The sequence below is a fragment of the Balearica regulorum genome, chromosome 27, assembly GCF_011004875.1.
Source record: "Balearica regulorum gibbericeps isolate bBalReg1 chromosome 27, bBalReg1.pri, whole genome shotgun sequence".
NCBI lineage: Eukaryota > Metazoa > Chordata > Aves > Gruiformes > Gruidae > Balearica > Balearica regulorum.
This window is the reverse complement of record NC_046210.1, coordinates 3,621,788-3,642,648: the sequence shown is the minus strand read 5'-3', so window position 1 is coordinate 3,642,648 and position 20,861 is coordinate 3,621,788. Positions and strand designations below refer to the sequence as shown.

The window sequence follows — 20,861 nt, the reverse complement described above, 5'->3', positions numbered from 1 at the left end:
TGCCTGCTCCGGCAGGGCCAGCCCCACAGATCCCAGGAGCCTCTTCCCTGGCTGCAAGGCAGCTCCCCCTGACGTGTCGGACATATGATGTTTTCCTGAGCCCTGGAATAAATAACCCCCCAAACGCACATCCTCCCACGCAGCTCCTGCAGCCCGCGGTCAGCTGCACCGTCCGGCACTGCGCACCGCAGATCCCCGCACCGGCGAAGGCACGGGAGAGGTAAGGGGGGTTCCTCCGTCCCCAGGCAGTCGCTGCGGGGTTGTGGCGATGCCGCAGGTTCGGGTCCTACCGCGGTCTTTGGTCCCTCTGCCAATTCCCGAAGGGGTCTGGGCTCCGGCCGCTTTCTCCCCTCTTGCTCCGGCTGCGCGGCCAGGCCACGGGACGGGTTGTGTCCCGCTCATGGGCAAAGCAGGCAGGTCGCCTGGTGCGGCAGGACGGGCAGGCAGGGCTCCTGGTGCCCACCTTGGCGCATCGCTCCGTGCCTCCGCTCCCTGCTTACGGAGCGGCGGGGGGATGGCTGCCAAAACCAGCTCCAAAGCGCACCCCTAAAACCCTTGGAAAAACTGCATCTCCGCAGCGTGCTGCCCGAGGCGCAGCCCCAAAGGCCGAGATGGGGGGAGCGGTGGGCTGCACCGGTGTCCTTGCAGCGCCGGGGCCAAAGCCCGTCCCAAAGCCCTGCCAGGAGCAGTTCAGCCCCATCAGGAGCTCAGCACCCCTGTGTCCTGCCCCGCGTTGCCCCCGCGCCCTCCCCAGCCATCCCGCAGCTCACCAGGAGCGAGTGCTCACAGTCCCGGGGAGCAAAACACACCCAGCGCTGTCTGCAAGCGGCCAAGCAGGCGGGCAGGATGAGGCCAGCGCTGGCTCGACTCGGACAGCCACAGTGGCCCCGGGCTGGGCTGCGCTCCATGGATGACCTGTCAGCAGTGATGGATGGAGAGCTGGAGGCAGCTCTGGGCCCGCCGTCTCCCTGAGGCAGGTGCTCTTCTCTCGCCGCTGCCGGTTGCTGCCTGGCCGCAGCCCTGCCTTCACGCCTTGCAGCCGCCGGGCACAGGAGGAGCCGGTTTCCCACCAGCGACTGTGGCATCCCACCGAGCGGTGCCGTGCCGGGGCCATGGGGCCACGCGGGGTCTGCTTCCCCGCGGCTCTGCTTGTCCTGGCAGCTGCGGGGGTCCGGAGCCAGGAGGCGGGTGAGTGAGGATGTCCCTGTGCATGGCCATGCCAGGAAGGTCTCCCACCGTGTCCCCGTTGGGGACACCATGCTCCAGCCCATGTGTCCTGGCTGGTTCTCTGCGCTCTTCCCCGCAGGACCGTGTGCCCTCCACGCGCTGGTGGCCCTGGACGTCACCGACTACCAGCAGTCCAACCTGCAGCCCTACCTGGAGCGGGTCCTGCGGGACCTGGCCGCGCTGGACCACCTCACCTGCAGCCCGCTCAACCTGAGCATCAGCCTGCAGAGCGCGCGGCGGGACGGGGACACTCTCTTCCAGGATCGGCTGCGAGAGCCCTGGGTGGATGTGCTGCAACGCCTGGTGCAGGCACACGCCTTCCAGCGCTCCTACCTCAACCAGCCGGCCCTGCAGAGCTTCCTCGGCACCCTGGCACAGCAGGCGGCCGATGCCAAGGTACGGCACCGGCACAGCCGTGCCCATCGCTCCCCGTGAGGCTGGGGGACGCCGGGTGCTCCCGCTGCTGGGTGCTGCTGCAGAGCACCGACTCCCCCCTTCCTCACCCAGGTGCTGCTGGTGTTCACGGATGGGCTTGACGATGATGCAGGGAAGATGAAGGAGGCGGCAATGTCAGCTTGGCTGCAAGGTGGGGGCTGTGAGCGGGGAAAGTTGGCGGGGACCGGGGGCCACCCGGTGCGGTGTGACACCCCGCAGCACCCTGTCCCCTCCAGACCAGGCGGACCAGCTGGTGATGGTGGCAGTGAACAATGTGACGGGGCTGGGGGACCTGCAGCAGATGGAGTTCGGGCGATGGCTGGGGAGCGGGCAGCAGCTCGCCGTGGACATGCCGGAGGCCGGCGGGCACGTGGCACAGGAGCTGGTGAGGACAGGCCGCGGTGGGATGGGCGGGGGGTCCCTGCGGGCTCTGAGTGGGGATGCCACCCTCTGCCCGCAGCTGGCCCTGGCAGAGCGGACGTGCTGCCAGATATGTCCCTGCACCTGCGTGGGGCTGCCTGGTCCGCGAGGCCCCAGCGGCCCCCGGGGGGGCAAGGTAAAGGGCTGGGGGAGGGAGGGGATGCGGGAGGGTTGCTCAGCCCAGCCTGGAGCAGGGGGTCTCACCACGGTCCCCCAGGGGAATTGCATCCCCACGCTGCATGCACGGTCCCGGATCCCTTTCCCAGGGCCAAGAGGAGCCATGGGAGCTCAGCTGAGCTCAAGCCCTTGTCCCGCTCAAGCCCTTCCTCCCTGAGCTGGGAAGGGAGCCCAGCCGCGCTGGCTCCCAGCCCGGGGTCCGTCATCAGGCTGGGGGGTCTCGGCTGCCGCTCCCAGGGTCTCTCTGTCCTAGGGGGTGACAGGCAGCAAGGGACGCACTGGAGACGAGGGCGAGCACGGGCACAGCGTGAGTTGGCTGTGGGACCACCGGGGGTGGGAGAGGGTGGCCCTGGGGGCGAGGGGACCCCCGTCACCATGTTGCCACTGTTGGCCTCCTCTCCCCTCCTGAGTGCAGGGGGAGCAGGGACCGCAAGGTCTCCATGGCAGCCGAGGGATGCAGGGATGCCCAGGACAGTGTGGACCAAAGGTGAGGGGCTGTCCCAGCCTGGCGTGGCTCCGTCCCACAGCGTGGGTGTCCATCACTCCCCGGCTGCTCTCCTCTGTCTCTTTGCAGGGCTTCATGGGTCACCCTGGGGAGCAGGTACGTCCCTGCCTCATGGCTTATCCTGTGGCTCCTGCGGGCACTGATGGTGGCCAAGGCCGTGGACAGTTGGCAGCGGCAGGGAGACCTTGAGGACGGGCAGGGAAGAGAGGGATCCGGGGAGGGGAATGGGAGATGGTCATGATGGATGGAGGGGTGGGTTGGCCTGGGGTGCTGGGGGAAATGGGGCAAAGCTGGGACCCGGTTATTCCACCCTGTGCTGTATAACCCGGCATCAGACTGTGTCACCTCCCTGCAGGGTCCTCCTGGAGAAGCCGGCTCTGACGGCGTGGACGGGGAGCAGGTGAGCTGTGCAGCGGGGCATTGGACCAGCCAGCCGGTGCAACCACCCTTCTGTCCCGGTGCAGCCACCCGAGCGGGACCGGGCACAGGCACGACCATGGGAACAGCCTCCTCTCTCCTCCCCAGGGCGAAGTGGGGACCCCCGGCCGTCCCGGAGAGAAAGGGTCGCGGGGGAGGCAGGTGTGGTGCTGCACGGCGGAGCCTTGGTGAAGCGCTGCCTCCTTTGCCCCCCGCCCAGTCGCTAAATCCCTTCCTCCTGCCTTCACCTAGGGGCAGAAAGGCTCCCGGGGTGCCCGGGGGGACAAGGGCCCCCCAGGCGCTTGTGGAGAGGTGGTGAGTACAGGCTCGCAGCCCGGGGACTCCATGGGGTGCTGGGGGGCTCACTGACCCCCCTCTCTGCTCCCCAGGGGCCACCCGGGAGGAGCAGCCCCGAGCCCGGCACCCCGGGATGGAGAGGAGATGGGGGTCCCCAGGTAAGGGCTGGCAGGACCGTGCTGGGGGATGCTGGGTGGCGGCGGTGGAGCAGCCGGTTGGCAGGACCCTTTGGGGATGAGATGTGCGGGGAGGACGGCCAGGAGCTCTGCTTCCCTCTCAACACCCGTGATTTCCAGGGAGACCCTGGCCAGGACGGTCCCCCGGGGCCAGTGGGACCCCCAGGACCCCCCGCTCACCCGGTAGGTGCCACGAGCAGGGGGGCACCAGGGTCTGTGCTGGGTGTCCCCGTGCCACGTGTCCCCGTGCTGGGGACGCGGCTGCTGACGGCTCTTCCCTCCACAGACCTCGTGCCAGAAAGGGCAGCGGGGAGCGCAGGTAGGGCTGCCAGCACCCGAGGACGCCGGGGTCCGTCTGCCCCAGGGACTGGGGACATCTCCCCACCGGAGCCTGAGCTGTCCTGTCTCCTGCAGGGCAAGAAGGGGAACCGTGGCAGCCCCGGCCCCGGGGGACAGAAGGGCTACGGAGGTGCCCAGGTGAGGCCAGGGCAGACCCCGCCGGCCCCAGGACCCCCTGGGGGGGCACCCCGCTGCCCCGTCTCCTCTCCCTTTGCAGGGGATGTCGGGGCCGCGGGGGACGAAGGGTGCCACCGGCCGCCTGGGGAGCAGAGGACTTCAGGTGCCATACCCCTCCTCGTGCTGGGGTCCCGGGTGGGTGCTGGTGGCCACCCCGAGCCGGTGGCTGTGCCGGTGGGTGCCCACCCCACGGCTGCTCCTCGGCATCCTTGATCCACCTTTGCCTTTCGCCCAGGGTCTGCCCGGAGCCGAGGGCTCCCAGGGAGCAGCTGGCCCAGCTGGCCCCAAAGGGGAGAAGGTGAGCAGTACCACGGCACAGCATTTCGCAGCCCCCCCCTTGCCCTGTGAACCCCCAACCTGCAGCCCCGCTTTCTCTTCCAGGGACAGGCAGGAGCCGAGGGCAGGAAGGGGAGCGTGGGACCGCAGGGGCCCAAAGGCACCCTGGTAAGGCTGTGACCCTCGGGGACGTGGCATCCCCTCCCCAGGGGCACTGCAGCAGCCGAAGGCATGGGAAAGCCATGGCCAAGGAAGCTTTGGGAAGAGGAGTGTTTCTGTAGGTCCTACAATAATTTGCTTTGGGATTTTTGTCCCTCGCCAGGGTGAGAACGGATGTGACCGGAGAGGTGGTCCGGGCAGGAAGGGGACCAAGGTACCGGCAGCACGGAGCAGGGATGGCGGCGGGTGGGATGAACGTGGGGCAGAGCTCTGTCCCTGCCCGTGGGGCTGCCGGGGGTCCCGGTCCCGCTCACGTGTGCTGCTTCCCCCAGGGTGCTCGGGGCCTGCCGGGGTACCCCGGGGCTCAGGTGAGTGTGGGGGGGCTGGGAGGGGGCATGAGGCCCGGGGGGGTGGGGTGCTGGTAAGGATGGGGTCGGCTTCCTCCGAGTGTCCCCCCCAGGGTGACGGGGGCGAGAGAGGAGAGCCGGGGGACAAGGGCGAGCGAGGGCTGCCGGGGCGCAGGGTGAGTATGGCGCAGCCCCCTCCCCGCTCCCCCCCGCCGCCGTGCCCACTCACTCAGCTGCCTGGGGTTTTCCAGGGCAAACCCGGGAGCAGAGGAGAAGTGGGCGGCCGTGGCAGCGCAGGACCTCCAGGAGAGATGGTGACTCCGTGCAAATTCCCTTTTCCCTGCCACATTTCTGCCTGCAGCCAGCCCCAGTGCTCGGGGACCTGTGCCGTGTTCATATTTCCCCTTCATTTCTCTCCCCTCCTGCTGCTCCAGGGCCCAAAGGGCTTGCCGGGCATTCCCCCCTCCACGGTACGGGATGCTGGTGTGGGGCCAGCTGGGGATGGGGACCCAACCTCCATGGGTGTCCTCAGGGGACAGCGAGGAGCTCGGTGGCCGCCTGACCCCAGCCAGCAAGCCTTGCTGGGTTTGCTGGGAAGAGCCGGGTGGGAGAGCTGGGACTGACGCTGCTTTGTGCATCCCTCCAGCCTTGCGAGCTCAAGGCTTTCATCCGCCAGAACTGCGGTGAGAGCCCGGGATAGCGGTGGGGGTGGCAGGGAGGAGATGGGGACCAGCTCAGTGTGGGGACCGTGGCGGAGGGGACAGAGGGATGGCTGGATGGCGGGGACACAGCCGATGGATGCGTGCCTGGGGGATGCCTGGAGGGAGGCAGCGGTGGATGGATGGGCATGGGTACCATGAGCGTGAGATGTCCCGAGGGGGGCTTTTCGGGCAGCCCCTGAGATGCCACCATCCCTTCGCAGTCACCACCTCACCCTCCTGCCCGCTCTTCCCCACCGAGCTGGTTCTGGTGCTGGAAACCTCGTCCACGGTGCCGCCAGCCCTCTTCTCTCGCATGAAGGAACTGCTCGCCCTGCTGCTGCGAGACCTGCAGGTCTCCCCGTTGGGTTGCCCGGCGGGGGCCCGGGTGGCCATGCTGGCCTACGCGGCCACCCCCACCTACCTGCTGCGTGCCGGGGAGGCGGGGAGCGGGGCCGCGCTGCTGGGACGCCTCCGCCGCCTCTCGCCCACCCGCTCGTCCCGGCGCGGCCGCCTGGCCGCTGCCATGCGCTTCGTGGGGCACCACACGCTCAAGAGGGTCCGGCCGGCCGCCCTGGGCAGGAAGGTGGTCCTCTTCATCACCAGCGGCCGGAGCCAGAACCTGGAGGGAATTGGGGAGGCTGCTCTGCAGTATGAAGCGTTGGGCATCGTGCCGGCAGTGCTCACCTTCAGCCCGCTGCCCGAGGTGATGCGGGCTTTCCAGGTGAGCCCTGGGGCTGGTGGCTGCTCCCCCTGGTCCCTGGTTTCTGCCCCCACCCCTAGCCCTCACCCCCTGCCCTGGCTCTGCCTCCCCCCACCCAGGTCAACAGCCTCTTCCAAGTGGTCCAGCTCTCCGCGGCAGAGCCGGCCGGGAACGCGGCGGTGCTGCGGGATGCGGTGCTGCCCTGCGTCCTCTGCTTCGGTAGGCAGCCCCGGGGCGGCAGCGGGGATGGGTGCCCACCAGCTCTGGGGCTCAGCCTCAATCGCTCCCCGTGCCCAGACCTCTGCCACCCCGAGGGCTGCGCCGCGGCTGTGCCGTCCCCTGGCCCGCTGGACGTGGACCTGGCCTTGGTGGTGGACAACGCAGCCCCAGGGATGCTGGCGGAGAGGCTGGAGGCCATCGGCGACCTCTTCCACCGCCTCCTGGGGCACCTGCAGCTTGCGGGGACGGATCCGGCAGAGCACGGCGCCCGCATCGCCCTGGTGCTGACGGGCCCCTCTGCCCCCGGGCAGGGTTTGGCCGAGGTGCCCTTCGGGCTGCCCAGCTCCAGGGAGCAGCTCTGGGAGCGCGTCCGCCTCGCGCTGGTGCCCAGGGTGGCCGTGGCATCCGCCGGCAGCACGGTGGCGTGGACCCTCCGGCACACCTTCCCGCAGAGCTCCGGCAGCCGGCTCCGCGTCCTCTTCGTGGTGTGGACAGGGGCCACGGTGCTGTGGGATGGGGAGGCACAGCAGGCGCTGGCCCCCTTCGCCCGGTGCGAGGATTTCGGTGTCTTGGTGCTCTCCCTGGGGCGAGCCGGGACGGAGCGGCTGGAGGCGGCCGTGCCCGAGGTGCTGCCGGAGTGGCGGGGCCATTCCCTGCGCCTGGGCTCGGTCCACCCGCCCGAGATGGGGTACGCGGAGCGGACGGTGCTGGGCTTCCTCAGGAGGCTGCGGGGTGAGCGAGGTGGGGAGGTCTCGGGGGGCTGGAGCAGCTCCGGGTCCCGTCCCCAGCTGCTCTGGGAGAAGGTGGCTTTGATCCCCAAAACCTCCTTGCTGGCACTTCCATCACACCTCTGCTATTGCTTCTGCTCCACAGCGGAGAGCAGCCAGCGCCCCAGCACCCCGGGGTGCCCCCGGGACCTGCCACCCCCCGGCGCTGGGACCAGCGAGCTCCTCTCGGGGACCCCTGCGCAGTGAGTGAGCAGCACCGGGGCCGTCCCCTGCATGCGCATCCCTCAGTCCCCCGCAACATGAGTTGGGGGGCTGTGGGGCTGCACCTCCTTTTCCCGGGGAGGGGGTCCTTTGCCCTCCAGCATGTACTCGGGGGGGTTTGCTCTGATTTCTCCTCCCAGGACCCCTGCCGCGTCCCTCACCGGGATGCCCACGGCACCCCTTGGCCCCGGCAAGGGCCGGAGGGCTGTGGCCATCCCCGGAGCGTGTGGGCTGGACAAGGACCCCGGCAGCGCCTGCGCCCGCTTCGCCGTGATGTGGTACCACCGGCGGGAGACGGGGTCCTGCGAGCGCTTCTGGTACGGGGGCTGCGGGGGCAACGCCAACCGCTTCGGCAGCGAGCGGGACTGCGTCCGCGCCTGCGTGGACCCGGGTAGGTGAGGGTGGGCATCCCTCCAGGGATCGGGGGCGGGCCATGGGGTGTCCCCAGCCAGGGCAGGGGGCACGGCTGAGATTTTGGATCTGCCGCTCGGCTGATGCTGTGACCATCCCGGGCAGGTCTCGACAGAGCCGACGTGGGCGAGAGCAACGTGACGCAGGGTGAGGAGCATGCGAGGGGGGGGCCGGGTGTCTTTCGGGGAGGGGGGGGTGACATGAGCAGAGAGCAGGCAGGGAGGCAGGCAGGGCTGCCAGCTCATGCACCGGCTGGGTCGTGGGGTGCGTTTCCCGGCGTGCAACCGTGCCACGCACTCTGGCTGTGCCGCGAGCGTGCCGTGCCGCCTGCCTTGCAGCCGCCTGCCTGGAGGCACGGGACGCGGGGCCCTGCCGCTCCTTCTCCCCCAAATGGTTCTTCGAGGGCCGCCAGCCCGGGCGCTGCTCGCTCTTCTGGTACGGGGGCTGCGGCGGCAGCCGCAACCGCTTCGAGACCCGGGAGCAGTGCGAAGCCGTCTGCCTGCCCCCGGGCAGGGGGAGCCCTCCAGCCCCCCGCGCTGCCAACGCCTCTGCCTGCACCCCTGCTCCTGGCTGCTGGGGCTGACACCCCCCGTCTGGGGTCTGGGGTGCTCCTGGTCCCCCGTGATGTGGCACCCAGAGGCGCAGCACTCGCCCTCTACAAACCTCGCCTGTCCCCGCCTGCGCAGGCTCGAGAAACGAGGACGCTTGAATTATTGCACAAGGACCTCGGGGTCCTGCCAAGTTTCTGACAGCTCATCTTCAGCTGCTCCATCATGGGGGAAGGGGGGTGAGCCGGTGGAGCGGGTGCTGAGCCCTTGCAAAACTCTGCTCACCCCCTGCCATCCGCTGCTCCGGGTGGATGCTGGTACCCAGGGCTGGCTGGCCAACCATTTTCAAATAAAAATCCACCTCGTTTTGTGCTCACCAGTGCAGCTGGGCTGGGGGAGGGCAAGGGTTTGGGGGTGGGTGCTCCGGAGCCGCAGGAGGCCCTGGATGGGTGCCCCGCATCCCGGCCAGCCACAGCTGCGCTGTCCCTGCGGGGAGCAGCTTCCCGGGCTGCCAGGAGCGGGGAGCAGGGGCTGGATCCAGGCGCAGGGGTGGGGGGGGGTTCGTCCCCACCCCGGCACGGCCACGGCACCGGTGGGAGGCAGCTGCGCTGCTGGCGGGCTCCTGTCCTGGGGGGGGATGCTGCGGCCGTGCTGCTCCACGGTCCCCCCCTCTGCCCTGGATGCTCTGCCCTGGACCAGCATCCTGGTCCTAAAAATGCCCGATCCTAATGATGCCAACGTCCCCGTCCTAAAACTCCCTGTCCTCAGGCAGCAGCTGGTGGCCGTGGCCGCCTTTGGCATGGGCTGTCGCCAGGAATAGCTCCGAGACCTGATTCTTCCCCTAATCCTTTATTCAGTTCTGCAGGGTGGGAGAGGACAGATACATTTTTCAGGACAGCCTTGGCTCTGGCAGGAGAAGGGGGCAGCTCAGGTCGGTCCCGTGCCGCGGTGCCGAGCGATGCTTGGGAGGTACCTCCCATGAGATGTGGCTGCAGCAGAAATTCGCCTAAACGCTGCTCAGAGCCTCTAAATGCGTTTTTCAGGCAAAGAAAGATGGCAGCCGCTGGCAGCCGGGCGAGCAGGGAGCGAAGAACTGGAACGGAGAATTTAGTTTCTTTAAATGTCATGTTTTTTTAAGCTCATTTTTGCACTTGGGTTTGGTGAAGCTGAGAAGACTTAAGTGACAAACCAGCTGTCCCCTGGTGCAGCGCGGCGCTCGCCCAAGCAGACACCCACCCACCGCCTCCAGCCCCCCCCAGCACCGCGACTGCAGCAGGGATGCGGTGCCGCACGCCGAAGCGAAGCCCCCCCCCGCACCCCTCCAAAGCCAACCCCTCCGACCCCCCCAACGTCCTGCCCAGCCCCGTGGCATCGTCTGGGCCCCAGCACTTCCCAAAATTGGGGTGAGCGAGGTGCTGCTCATGGGGGCGGCTGCGGAGCTGTTGGTGATGCTCCCAGAGGGACGGAGAGGCTGCGGCAACGCTGTGACGGTTGGGGATGCTGCAAGGCAAACCTGGTACCATAAGGGGGCCGCTGGGTGGGTGGGGGTCCCCCAGCCTTCCCTGCCAGCCCCCTACCCACCCTTGCGGGCAGCTGGACCCTTTGCACTCACCCAGCAAGGCTAAGCCCAGTAGATGGGGACGATGCTGCAGAGGATGCTCGCCGTGGTGCCCAGGAGGGAACGATCATCCAGGGGCATGGCGAGCCTCTTGTCAGCCTGGCGAGGGGAGAGAAGGAAAAACAAGGCAGCGTCAGCGGCAGTGCTGCACCCCAGTTCTTCATCGGGGGGGGATGCACGAGGCATTGTGCCCGGGGCATTGCCACGTGCCCCCCACACCCCATCCTGGCCCATCCAGTGACCAGCACTCACCTGCCGCTGCTGGAAGGTCTTGGCGATGGCGTCCAGCCCCGGGATGTTGTCCTTGTCCATGCGGGTGACGTAGCAGGCGCGGTGGAGCAGGGATCTGTAGCTGACCAGCAGCTGTTTGCAGACAGACCCGCGTCAGCTCGGCCCCGTCCGCCCCCTCCCCATCCCCCTGGCCGTGCAGGGCCCCCTGCTTACGTTCTTGTAATCATAGACGACCGTGGCTGGGTTTCCATCCCCACTGTCCAGGTAGAAAGTGGCCGCATCCTCTTCCCAGGCCGGTCCTCTCCGCAGCCCCTCCATGGACATCCTCAGGACCTGGGGGAGCGTGGAGGGGGGAGCTCACCGCCTGCGGCACCCCCTCCTCGGGGGGGGCAGCCAGGGTCCCTACTTACGGTGTCGGCGTGCCGCTGGTCTGCGCGCAGCCACATCAGCAGGGCGCCGGCGATGATAACCACCAGCAGGACCACCACCACCACCACGATGAGGAGGCACTTGAGGTGGTGGCAGCTGAGGAGCTTGCGGGGCAGGTAGCAGAGCAGACGAGGCACGAAGCAGAGGGATCGCTTCAGGCAGGCGCAGCCGGGGCAGCCGGGGCAGCTGGGGCATTTGCAGCACCGGGGCATGCAGCACCGAGCGCATTTGGAGCAGCAAACAGCGCAGGGCCAGCAGCAGCAGCCCGGCTTGCAGCAGCCCTGGGAGCAGCAGCCCTTCTCCGGGTCCTGTGGGCACGGGAAAGGCGGAGAGTCAGGGGCAGGGGGAGGGAGATGGGAGCTGGGGGATGCAGGTGGGCTGGGGATGGGCTTGCCCCGGGGAGCAGCTCCCATCCTGCTTCCCCTGAGCTCTGGGGATGCAGCATCCCATGTGCACTGGTGCCTCACTGGGATAAACTGGGCAAAGCCCTGTGCCAAGCATCTCTGCTGGGCACTGGGACTCCCCCAGCGTGACCATGTCACCCTGCTGTGGGTCACAGGGACTCACCTGCAGCTCTTCCACCACCACCTGCTTCATGCTGCTCTCCATGGCGGCAGCGGTGGCGGCGGCGGCAGCTGCTGCCTCCTCCTCCTTCTCCTCCTCCTCCCGGCCCAGGCCGCCCCGCAGCAGCCGGGGCAGAGGGCTTTATACAGGGATGCTGGGGTGGGGGACGGGGCGGCCCCTGTGAACGTGCCCTGGTGTGCAATCGGGCTCTGGCGTGCAATCCACTTCACTTGTGTTTGCTGATCGCCTCCCCCGGGGCTGGATTCCCCTGGGAACCTGCTGGTCAAGAGGCTCTGAGGACACTTGTCCCCAGGGACAGGGGCCTCTCCGCTGCCTCGGAGCGAGGTGTCAGGGCCAAAGCAAACCCTCCTGCGCGGGTTAGAGCTCCCGTCCAGGGTGGAGCATCCGGGGATGGCCGCAATCAAGGCGAGCCCTGGCTCGGTGCCGGTGTCCCTTCGCCAGCTCGGGCACCTGGGGCTGCTCGAGGTGGGCAAAGTGCAAACGGGACATCAAAGCTTCCCCGACTGGGGCAGGAGAGGGGTCAGAGCGGGGCGGTGGCCGGGCTCTGCGCTCTGCAACTTGGTCCTGAGGATGGTCGTGCACCGCGGGGGTTCGCGCTGCCGGTGCTGGGGCTTTCGGAGCTGGCAGCGGTGCCCACTGTGCGGATTTGCTTGGGGTGAGGGGGATCCCAGCTCTGGCGTGTCACCCCGGGTGGTGCAATCAGCAGGACAGGGTGACACCCCCGTGCCTTGGTCTTGCCTGGACGAGAGCCTCTCCCACAGTGGGGTTCAGGCTGGGACCTCTCTGGCCACCCCTGGGCCCCCTCCTCACCTCCCCCGGGAACCCAGATGCTTGCAGCCAGGTCTGGGGGTGTGGGTGTGCACCCCGTGTTGCACGTTGCCAAGAGTATTGAGGAGCACGGGAGACTCGAGTGGCTCCTGGCTGTTTGCTCTCTGACCCTGTGTGCAGGAGAGGCCACGGGAGCCCTTATCGCCTTCCTCGGCTGCACGCACCCTTCTCGACCCGGCTCCTTGCCAGAGTAATGTGGGGTCAGGGCGTTTCGGGGAGCAGAGCTGCTGGCCCCGTATTGACACGTGGCAACGTGCCGTTTCCCTGCTGTTCCCAGCAAAGCATCAGCCCCCGGGGCTGTGACCCTCCTCGCTGCCCGTGTCGCGTCGGTGGCTGCAGGGACAACTCTGGGTTAGCGCCTGCTGAGAGGCTGAGTCGCGCTGCCCAGCATCACTGCCCTCCTGGGCGGGCTGCCTCCGGTCCTCCCGGGGTCTTTTTTCTCCCTCCCAGCCCCGTTGATCCCCCATTCAACACTTGGAGGTGCCCCCTGAGGACGTTCCCGGCTGCTTTGGGGCAGAGGAGCTGGAGCTGCTGGGGACGGGGAGGGGTACGGGGGTGGAGGGGAGCCGGGAGCAAGCGGATCACGCTGTCCGTGGATGCCCCATCCACACAAGGAGGGGACAGGGATGGGGACCTTTCCCCCAAGGGTGGCCCAGACCCCGCAGGGGTGCCGAGGCCGGCTGGGTGCGCTGCCTGTGCCCGTGGGCTGGAGACGCAGAGGTTGCCTCTGCCACCTCGTCCTCCCCCCCGCGCAAACTGGGAGGGCACGGGGTGGTGGGGACACTGGCCATGCAGCACGGGAGCGTGGTGTGCAACATGGGGGGGTGTGCCGCTGCTCCGGGGAGTGGGTGTCTGAGCCCTCCCGTGCTCCTCGCCCCGGGCTGGACTGAGCACACCGACAAAAAGGATGCATCTACCCGTGCCGGACCCCGCAGGGACACATCCCTGGGGCATCATGCCGCCTCTCCCCCGCACCCTGGGAAGAGCCGTTTGGCTGGCGCAGAAGGAAGGACGAGAGCAGCACTTGGAGGCAGGGGCACAGGCTTTACTTTGCAGCCAGAAGCATGAATCCCAAAGCAAATCCCGCTCATTTATTGCAAGCTCCGTGGGAAAGCCGCAGTGCCGAGCGGTTCCGTGTGGATGGAGCACCCTGACAGCGGGGTGGCTGCCCCCCCGGGCCGCACATGGGATGGGGCCGGGGAGGAGGAGAGATGCCCGGACATCCTGCCTGGAAGGCGACGTGGGGAGCGTGGGAATGCTGACATCCCCATCTTGCGGTCCCGTGCTCCCGCAGGAGCTGACCCCAGCCGGCGCTACGCCCAGTAGACGGGGACGGTGCTGCAGAGGATGTTAACGGTGGTGCCCAGGATGGAGCGGTCGGCCAGGGGCGCAGCGCTGTCCCCGGCCTCCTTCATCTCAGCCTGCAGGTGAGAGAACGGGGCAGGGGGGGGCTACCATCCTTGGCCACCGGCAGCCTCCCCTCCAGCGGCCACTTGCCGCAAGCCCAGCAGCCCCGTCCTTCACCGTGGCTGCCCAGGACGCAGGGGTTGGGTGGGCTGACCCCCAGCCCCAGCTGAGCAGGGCGGCCAGCACTCACCTGCCGCTGCTGGAAGGTCTTGGTGACGGCGTCCAGCCCCGGGATGTTGTCCTCATCCATGCGGGTGATGTAGCAGGCGCGGTGACGCCAGGACCTGTAGCTGACCAGCAGCTGTTTGCAGACAGACCCGGGTCAGCTCAGCCCCGTCCCCGCCACCCGCCCCACCGTGCCCCGTCCCCGGGGCTGCCCGCGCACCTTGCTGTAGTCGTACACCACCACGGCGGAGCCATTGAGCCCGTCCCGCACGGCGAACGTCCCGGTCCTTTCCTTCTTGCTCATGGAGAGGTGCTGGGGGGTCCCTTCGCCGTCCAGGCCGTGGATGGTCATCCGCAAGACCTGCCAGGCAGAGGGGGGTGGTCAGGGAGCTTTGCGGGGTCTAAACCCCATCTCTGCAAAGCGCCGGCGGCCGGTGCCATTTCCAAACCCGTCACCGGAGCCGGTGGCACCGTGGGTCCCTCCGCGGTGCTGCCTCACCGTTTCGGCGTGCGTCTCGGTGATGTGCAGCCCCAGGAGGAGGAAGGCGACGATGACCACCACGAGGACGACGACCACCACCACCACGATCAGGAGGCACTTGAGCTGGTGGGGGATGCAGGGCAGGCGGGGGGAGGCCGTGTACCTCTGGGGACACAGGGGAGCACCCGGCTGAGCTGCTGGCGTGGGGCCGGGGAAGGCAGCCGGTGCTCAGCCCCACGCCGGCTCCCCGGGCCGGGTGATGGGTGCTCCTTACCGGAGGTGCCTCCTCTATCAGCGCCTCTTTGGAGCTGCCGTCCATCTCGCCCTCCCTTGCCGTGCGGCTCCTGTCCCTTTGCCAGCCGGAGCCGGGGGGATTTATAGGGGCCCCGGGTGGGTGGGAGGAGGCTGGGGCTGCCCCCGCTGCCAAGTACCACTTGTGCTCTGTTTGCCGAGCCTGGAGAGGAGCCGAGGAGGGCGCGTGAAGCCTCGGAGGACCTTTTCCCGGCATTTGGCTGGCAGCATGGTGGGGGGGGGGGGGCAAGGCAAACAGCGGGCAGGCAGAGCGTGCCCGCCCTCCGCACCCAGCCCCGGGCTCTGGCCCAGGACCCAGCACCCTTAGCATGCATCCCTGGGGGTGATGCACCCCTGGTCCCTGCAGCCCTGTGCACGGGCAGCTGCGGCCCCCCCGGTGTGGGGAAGGAGCTGGCTGGTCTCATTGTTGGCCGGGAGCGCCGTGCCTGGGACGGGAGGGACTGGTGCCCGGTGCCACCCGGCAGCGCTTGCTGCCAGGCCAGGCAGGGGGCTGGTGCGGGCAGCGCTGCGGCACGGGCACCCAGGCAAAGCAACGGGGTGGGAGAGCTGTGGTGGCATCACCCTGCAACCCCTGTGGGCACCCTGCCGTCCCCCATCCCGGTGCATCTCAAGAGCACCCAGCTCCCAGTGGCCACCCCCCCCCCCAACCGGCACTGTGCACCCCCGTGTTTGCACGCCCGCACGCTGCTGAGGACATGCGTCCACGCTGATGCTCGTGCTGTCACTCAGCCGCATCCCTCCCTCCCTCCCTCCTCCCTTCTTCCCGCAGCACAGGAGCATGGTGCGCTGCAGAGCAGCGGGTCCGGTGCCGGCAGCCCCCGCCGCCACCGTCACTTCCCCTCCACGCTGAAATCTCCAGGGAAGGAGGAGAGGAAAAGGCTTCGCCGCAGCTCCTGGGCACGTCAGGAGGAGAGGGACCAGCTCCCGGGGAGAGAGCAGCGCTAGGCCAGAGCGATGGAGCTGCAGCGTGGGAGGAGGATGCCGAGAAGCCAGCTCTCCGCTCTCCTCCTCCTCCTCGCCTTGGCCTGGCTCTGGCCACCGGCGGGGGGTCGGCGGCCCCCCAGGCCACCACCTTGCCCCCCGAGCTGCTCCTGCACCCGGGACACAGCTTTCTGCGTGGACTCCAAGGCCGTGCCCAAGAACCTGCCTCCCGAGGTCATCTCGCTGTGAGTACGCAGGCAGCAGGATGGGGACGGGGACAGGGAGCAGGTCACGTCCTCGGGGTGCAGGGCTGGCAGGGGGTGCTGGCTGCCCAGGATGGCAGGGACTGCCTCTTGCTTTGTGCTGCGTTGGGGGCAAACGCGTGGTGGCGTGGGGTACGGGCAGCGCGGGGGTCTCTGGGGGGAAGGAGCGGGCTGGGGACACCCTGGGACTGGTCCCCGTGCCCTGCTGTCCTGCGGCGCTGGCAGGTCTCCTTGCACACGCAGCCATCCGTTGGTGCCAGACGGAGCAGGGCTGCAGCCTGTCCCCGCCGCGCTCCCTGTTTGCCATGACCTTGGGGAGCAGAGCCCCAAGGGGACACGGCTGGCGGGTCCCCGTGCACGGTCCTGGAGACGCGACGGTACACCGGAGCCTCGTACGGGCGTGCGAGAGTGTGTGTGATGCGTGCGCGTGTGCGTGCAGCCGCGTGCGTGCATGCATGTGCATGCGTGTGTGTGTGTACATGCACCTGTGCGTGCGTGTGCATTCGGTCGGGGGGTGCTGCAGGGTGTGGGCATGTGTGGGGTGGGTGCTGTGGGGCCGAGCGCCTTGTCCCCCCGCCCCGTGCCACCCCCCCGCAGACAGGACTGCTGCTGCGGCCGCTCTCCCATGGGCTGCCCCCCCCCGTCCAGCACCCCTCCCTGGTCTGGTGAGCGGGGGCTGCGCGGGGCTGCACTGGCACGCACCGGGTGACAGCAGGGACAGCGCTGAAGGGCACAGGGTGGCAGAGCCCCCCCCCGGCCCCCGCTTGCCGTCTCCTCTCCCGCATAGCCCTGAGCCTCCGTCTCGCTGGCAGGACGATGGTGAACGCAGCCTTCACAGAGATCCGGGAGGCAGCCTTCGCCCACATCCCCTCGCTGCAGTTCCTGTACGTCTCCCGTGCCGGTAGCCGGGCCCCCCGCACCCATCCCGGTGCCCCCCGCACCCATCCTGCCCGATCCTGGTGCTGACACCTCTCCCCTGTCTTTGCAGCCTGCTGAACTCCAACAAGTTCACGCTGATCGGGGACAACGCCTTCGCCGGCCTCTCGCACCTCCAGTACCTGTACGTGGGATGGGGATGGGGGGACGGGGATGGCCCTGGGGAGGGCATGGGGAGGGCGGGGGTATCGGCAGGGACCGGTCCCCTCGGGGCAGCCGTGCCACCATCTCCTCCCGCCCCAGGTTCATCGAGAACAATGACATCCAGGTGCTCTCGAAGGCCACTTTCCGTGGGCTCAAGTCCCTGACCCACCTGTGAGTACCGGGGGGTCCTGCGTTCCCTGGGGACACAGGGGATGGCTCTTGTTCCTTCACGGCGGCCAGGGCTGCGTCACCCCCACGGCCCCTCTTTCCCCCCCAGGTCTTTGGCCAACAACAACCTGCAGACGCTGCCCCGGGACCTCTTCAAGCCGCTGGACATCTTGAGCGACCTGTAAGGCTGCTGCGGCACCGGGGACCCCCAGGACACCAGGCTGGGGAGAGGGTGACACCGCAGTGCTCGGGGTGCGGGCAGGGTGCTCTGCTCGCTCTGGGCTGGGTGCTGGGGGTGACTCGGTGCCGTCCTCGGCAGGGACCTCCGGGGCAACACGCTGGCCTGCGACTGCAAGATCAAGTGGCTGGTGGAGTGGCTGGAGAGCACCAACACCACGGTCCCCGCTGTCTTCTGCAGCAGCCCCGGACAGTTCGAGGGCCAGCGGATCCGGGACCTGGCGCTCGGTGACTTCCAGTGCATCACCACAGGTAAGGGACCGTGGCCACCCATCACCCCACTCCTGGGTGCCCAGATCCTCACCGCCGCCTCTCCCCCCAGATTTCGTGATGCACCAGGTCCTGCCCTTCCAGTCGGTGTCGGCTGAGCCCTTCACCTACGCCAGCGACCTGTACGTCGCCCTGGCGCAGCCCGGTGCCAGCAGCTGCGCCGTCCTCAAGTGGGACTATGTGGAGCGCAAGCTGCGTGACTTCGACCGCATCCCCGGTAAGGCATCCGGGACGGGGTCCCCTCCTGGGTTTTGGGGGATTCGGGAAGGGCACGGCCCCGGCGTGACGTGGTCCTGCCTGGCAGCTCACTCAGCGGTGCACTGCAAGCCCATCGTGGCACAGAACCAGCTGTACGTGGTGGTGGCCCAGCTCTTCGGCGGCTCCTACATCTACCGCTGGGACACCGCCGTGGACAAATTCATCAAGATCCAGGACATCGACAGCCAAAAGACCCGCAAGCCCAACGACATCGAGGCCTTCCAGATCGAAGGCGACTGGTACTTTGTCATCGCCGACAGCTCCAAGGCGGGCTCCACCAGCCTCTACCGCCTCAACCAGAACGGCTTCTATTCCCACCAAGCCCTCCACGCCTGGCACCGCGACACCGACGTGGAATACGTGGAGAACGACGGCAAACCCCGGCTGATCATCTCCAGCAGCTCCCAAGCCCCCGTCATCTACCAGTGGAACCGGGCGCAGAAGCAATTCACGCCCCAGGGGGAGGTGGGGGAGATGCTGGACGTGCAGATGGTGAAGCACTTCAGGGTGAAGCGGGACCAGTTCCTCTGCCTCAGCCGCTACATCGGTGACTCCAAGGTGGTGCGATGGGAAGGGCAGCGCTTCATCGAGCTCCAGACGCTGCCGTCCCGCGGCTCCATGGTGATGCAGCCCTTCTCGGTGGAACAACGGCAGTACCTGGCCCTGGGCAGTGACTTCTCCTTCACCCACGTCTACCTCTGGGAAGAAGAGAAGCAGAAATTCGTCAAGTTTCAGGAGCTGTCGGTGCAGGCGCCGCGGGCTTTCCGCTACGTGCCGGCTGCCGACATGCAGCTCCTCCTGGCTCCCAGCTTCAAGGCCAACACGTTGGTCTACCGGCACGTGGTGGTGGACCTCAGCCTCTAGCAGGGAGGCAGAGCCTGGGTTGCCCCCGCGGCCCCGAGCCGGCTCTCGCCTCCCCCGGGAGCTGCCTGCTCCTGCCCGAGGACACGCATGCACCCACCAGCCCCTTCCTCCTGCCTGCAGCCGACTCTGGTCACAGCCCGGTGGCAGCCCCCCTTCCCGACCCCCTCCATGTTCATCCACCCCTCGAAGTGCCCATGGGGCAGCACCCAGCCCCACGGCCCCGCTGCCAGGGGAAGCCGCGGGCCTCAGTTTCCCCCCGGTACTCCCGGTTTCCCCATGTGCGGTGCCCGCAGCCACCCTGTCCGGCATCCCGTGGGATGCGGGCGGGAGGGTGGGATGCCCCTCTCCCTGCAGACTGACACCCTTGGGTGCCTGCTCTGCGGCGCTGGCTGGGCTGGCAGGGATGGGGGGGCACGGGTGCCTCTGTCCACTCGGGCACTGGGCAGGAGCTGGAGGTCAGGGGAGCAGGGAGGTCTGGGGGCACAGCAGTGGGGCGGCAGGGCTGTGCACGGGCACGGCCAGACTGCCAGGGCTGGATGGGATGCTCCCGGGATACTGGGGTGCTCCCAGGCCGATGGGGTGCTCCAAAATGGATGGGATGCCTGAGGCTAGCAGGATGCTCTGAGACGGATGCGGATGGGATGCTCGAGGCCAGCGGGATGCTCCAGGCTGGCTGGACCCTGCCGAGGCGGTGCCGCCACCCGCAGAAGCAGAGCTGGCCTGCTCCCGTCCCCCTCCGTGCGTGTCCAGCAGCCCCCTGCAGCCCCGCTGCCGGGCAGGACCCAGCGTGCCGGCTGTGCCCGAGGTGTACGTACACGCCTGCCGACACGCTCCCCACAATAAACACACTGTGACACCCAGCCCTGCCTGCATCTGCCCACAGCCGCCGTGTGTCCAGCCGGTGCTGGCGTCCCCCTGCCCGGGGATCCGGCCGCATCCTGCAGCACCCCTTTCCTTGCACAGACCCCACTGAGCCCAGGACAGGGCGGCGGGGGGGGGGGGGAACCCCTTGTTTTAGGGTCCTCCAGGCCCTGCGGATGGCTTGCCTGGTCTTTTTTTGCTGCAGATGCCTTGGCCCATGGCGGGGTGGGGGAAGCAGGAGGTGTTTACCCAGGGAGGGGAGTCCCAGCTGGAGCCTGCTGCACCCCGAGCTGCACCAGCACCCGCGCAGCCGCCCGGCTGGTTTTCCAGGGGAGCATTTCCCTGTCCCCCAGGTATATAAATATGCATGTGAAAAACCACCAATTAAGTTCACAAATAAAGATCCTCTCAAAGGTAACAGGCACCCCGGGGCACAGCCGGCTTTTGGGAGCAGGGTTTGACCTTGGTGGCTGCGGGGTCCAAATTTGGTCCCTTCCCCAGTGCAGCCCCTGCAGCCGGATCCGGCCCTGCCCCGGGTGCAAGGCAAGGCAAAGCGCCCAGTCCTAACTGGTGCCGCAGCAGGGCACTGCCACGCTTCTCTGCCTCAGTTTCCCTACCAGGAAAGGGCAGGTTTTAAAGCCAGGTGGGAAGCACAGGGAGCAGCTGCAGAGGGGTGCTGGCACCTCGACAGTGGCTGTGACTGAGATAGGGGCACAGGGGTGCCCCGAAGCACCGCGGGAGATGCGTGGCCAAGGGTAAGGTGGCCCAGAGCAACGATGCCAGGTCCACCGGGGAGGACTCTGAGCTCCTCTCTGGTTCTGGGAAGGGGAAGCAGCTTCTGTTTTCTCCTGAGCACCTCGCAGGGATCCATGCCCGCCGCAGAGCCCTGGCCCTGGTTCAGCAACACGCCTGAGCTTAAGGTTAAGCGCACGTGTAAACCCAGGTGAGGCGCGTCGGGGATGGGATTTTGCAGCGGCTGAGGCTAAACTCCGCTGAATCAACACATCGGGGTGGTGCCAGCACATCTGACTGCCTTGGCATGTCAGCAGGGCTCCCGCCTCCGCCCAAACACCCCGCTCCCTCAGCCCTACCCTCCCTGACCTCTCGCACCCCTGGGATTGCACTGGGGTGCTCAGCACACCCCACACATACCCCACCTGAGCATCACAAAAACGCCCCTCTAAAAACAAAAAAGAAGTCCCCAGCATCACGCAAAGGGTCTTTCTTTCCCTTTTCTGCCTGCTTGCTGCTGAAAAAAGAATAATAATAGCACAAAATAGTGACTGTTTTGGTGGGCAGAGATATAAGGTGACCGGGGCCCACCGCTGCACTTGTGGGCTGTGCCCCTTTTAAGAGCCTTCGC

At 67.9% G+C, this 20,861-nt stretch overlaps 4 protein-coding genes across 4 annotated transcripts; 2 read left to right on the top strand and 2 right to left on the bottom strand.

Annotated features, from left to right (window-relative positions):
• Positions 1 to 109: 109 nt before the first annotated feature.
• Positions 110 to 8,909, top strand: LOC142598333 (uncharacterized). The gene is made up of 32 exons (XM_075736661.1): positions 110 to 220; positions 1,040 to 1,188; positions 1,307 to 1,623; positions 1,735 to 1,813; positions 1,899 to 2,047; positions 2,123 to 2,218; positions 2,513 to 2,566; positions 2,675 to 2,746; positions 2,834 to 2,860; positions 3,120 to 3,164; positions 3,290 to 3,343; positions 3,434 to 3,496; positions 3,571 to 3,636; positions 3,775 to 3,837; positions 3,941 to 3,973; positions 4,069 to 4,131; positions 4,211 to 4,273; positions 4,406 to 4,468; positions 4,552 to 4,614; positions 4,769 to 4,819; positions 4,938 to 4,973; positions 5,066 to 5,128; positions 5,204 to 5,266; positions 5,387 to 5,422; positions 5,599 to 5,635; positions 5,875 to 6,374; positions 6,473 to 6,572; positions 6,651 to 7,304; positions 7,446 to 7,542; positions 7,702 to 7,952; positions 8,078 to 8,119; positions 8,311 to 8,909. Exons 2-32 carry the CDS (start codon positions 1,113 to 1,115, stop codon positions 8,553 to 8,555), a joined length of 3,621 nt encoding a protein of 1,206 aa, XP_075592776.1. The 5' UTR covers positions 110 to 220; positions 1,040 to 1,112; the 3' UTR covers positions 8,556 to 8,909.
• A 444-nt stretch (positions 8,910 to 9,353) lies between these two features.
• LOC142598295 (surfactant protein C-like) lies at positions 9,354 to 11,475 on the bottom strand. The gene is made up of 6 exons (XM_075736516.1): positions 11,366 to 11,475; positions 10,780 to 11,106; positions 10,583 to 10,702; positions 10,391 to 10,501; positions 10,133 to 10,237; positions 9,354 to 10,020 (listed from the first exon to the last, which is right to left on the bottom strand). Exons 1-5 carry the CDS (start codon positions 11,405 to 11,407, stop codon positions 10,142 to 10,144), a joined length of 696 nt encoding a protein of 231 aa, XP_075592631.1. The 5' UTR covers positions 11,408 to 11,475; the 3' UTR covers positions 9,354 to 10,020; positions 10,133 to 10,141.
• A 1,760-nt stretch (positions 11,476 to 13,235) lies between these two features.
• SFTPC (surfactant protein C) lies at positions 13,236 to 14,696 on the bottom strand. Its single transcript, XM_075736512.1, has 5 exons — positions 14,539 to 14,696; positions 14,283 to 14,429; positions 14,004 to 14,144; positions 13,809 to 13,919; positions 13,236 to 13,632 (listed from the first exon to the last, which is right to left on the bottom strand). Exons 1-5 carry the CDS (start codon positions 14,581 to 14,583, stop codon positions 13,525 to 13,527), a joined length of 552 nt encoding a protein of 183 aa, XP_075592627.1. The 5' UTR covers positions 14,584 to 14,696; the 3' UTR covers positions 13,236 to 13,524.
• Positions 14,697 to 14,873: 177 nt separating this feature from the next.
• Positions 14,874 to 19,497, top strand: LGI3 (leucine rich repeat LGI family member 3). Its single transcript, XM_075736511.1, has 8 exons — positions 14,874 to 15,742; positions 16,573 to 16,644; positions 16,749 to 16,820; positions 16,940 to 17,011; positions 17,118 to 17,189; positions 17,328 to 17,497; positions 17,568 to 17,732; positions 17,820 to 19,497. Exons 1-8 carry the CDS (start codon positions 15,531 to 15,533, stop codon positions 18,635 to 18,637), a joined length of 1,653 nt encoding a protein of 550 aa, XP_075592626.1. The 5' UTR covers positions 14,874 to 15,530; the 3' UTR covers positions 18,638 to 19,497.
• The last annotated feature ends 1,364 nt before the right edge of the window (positions 19,498 to 20,861 follow it).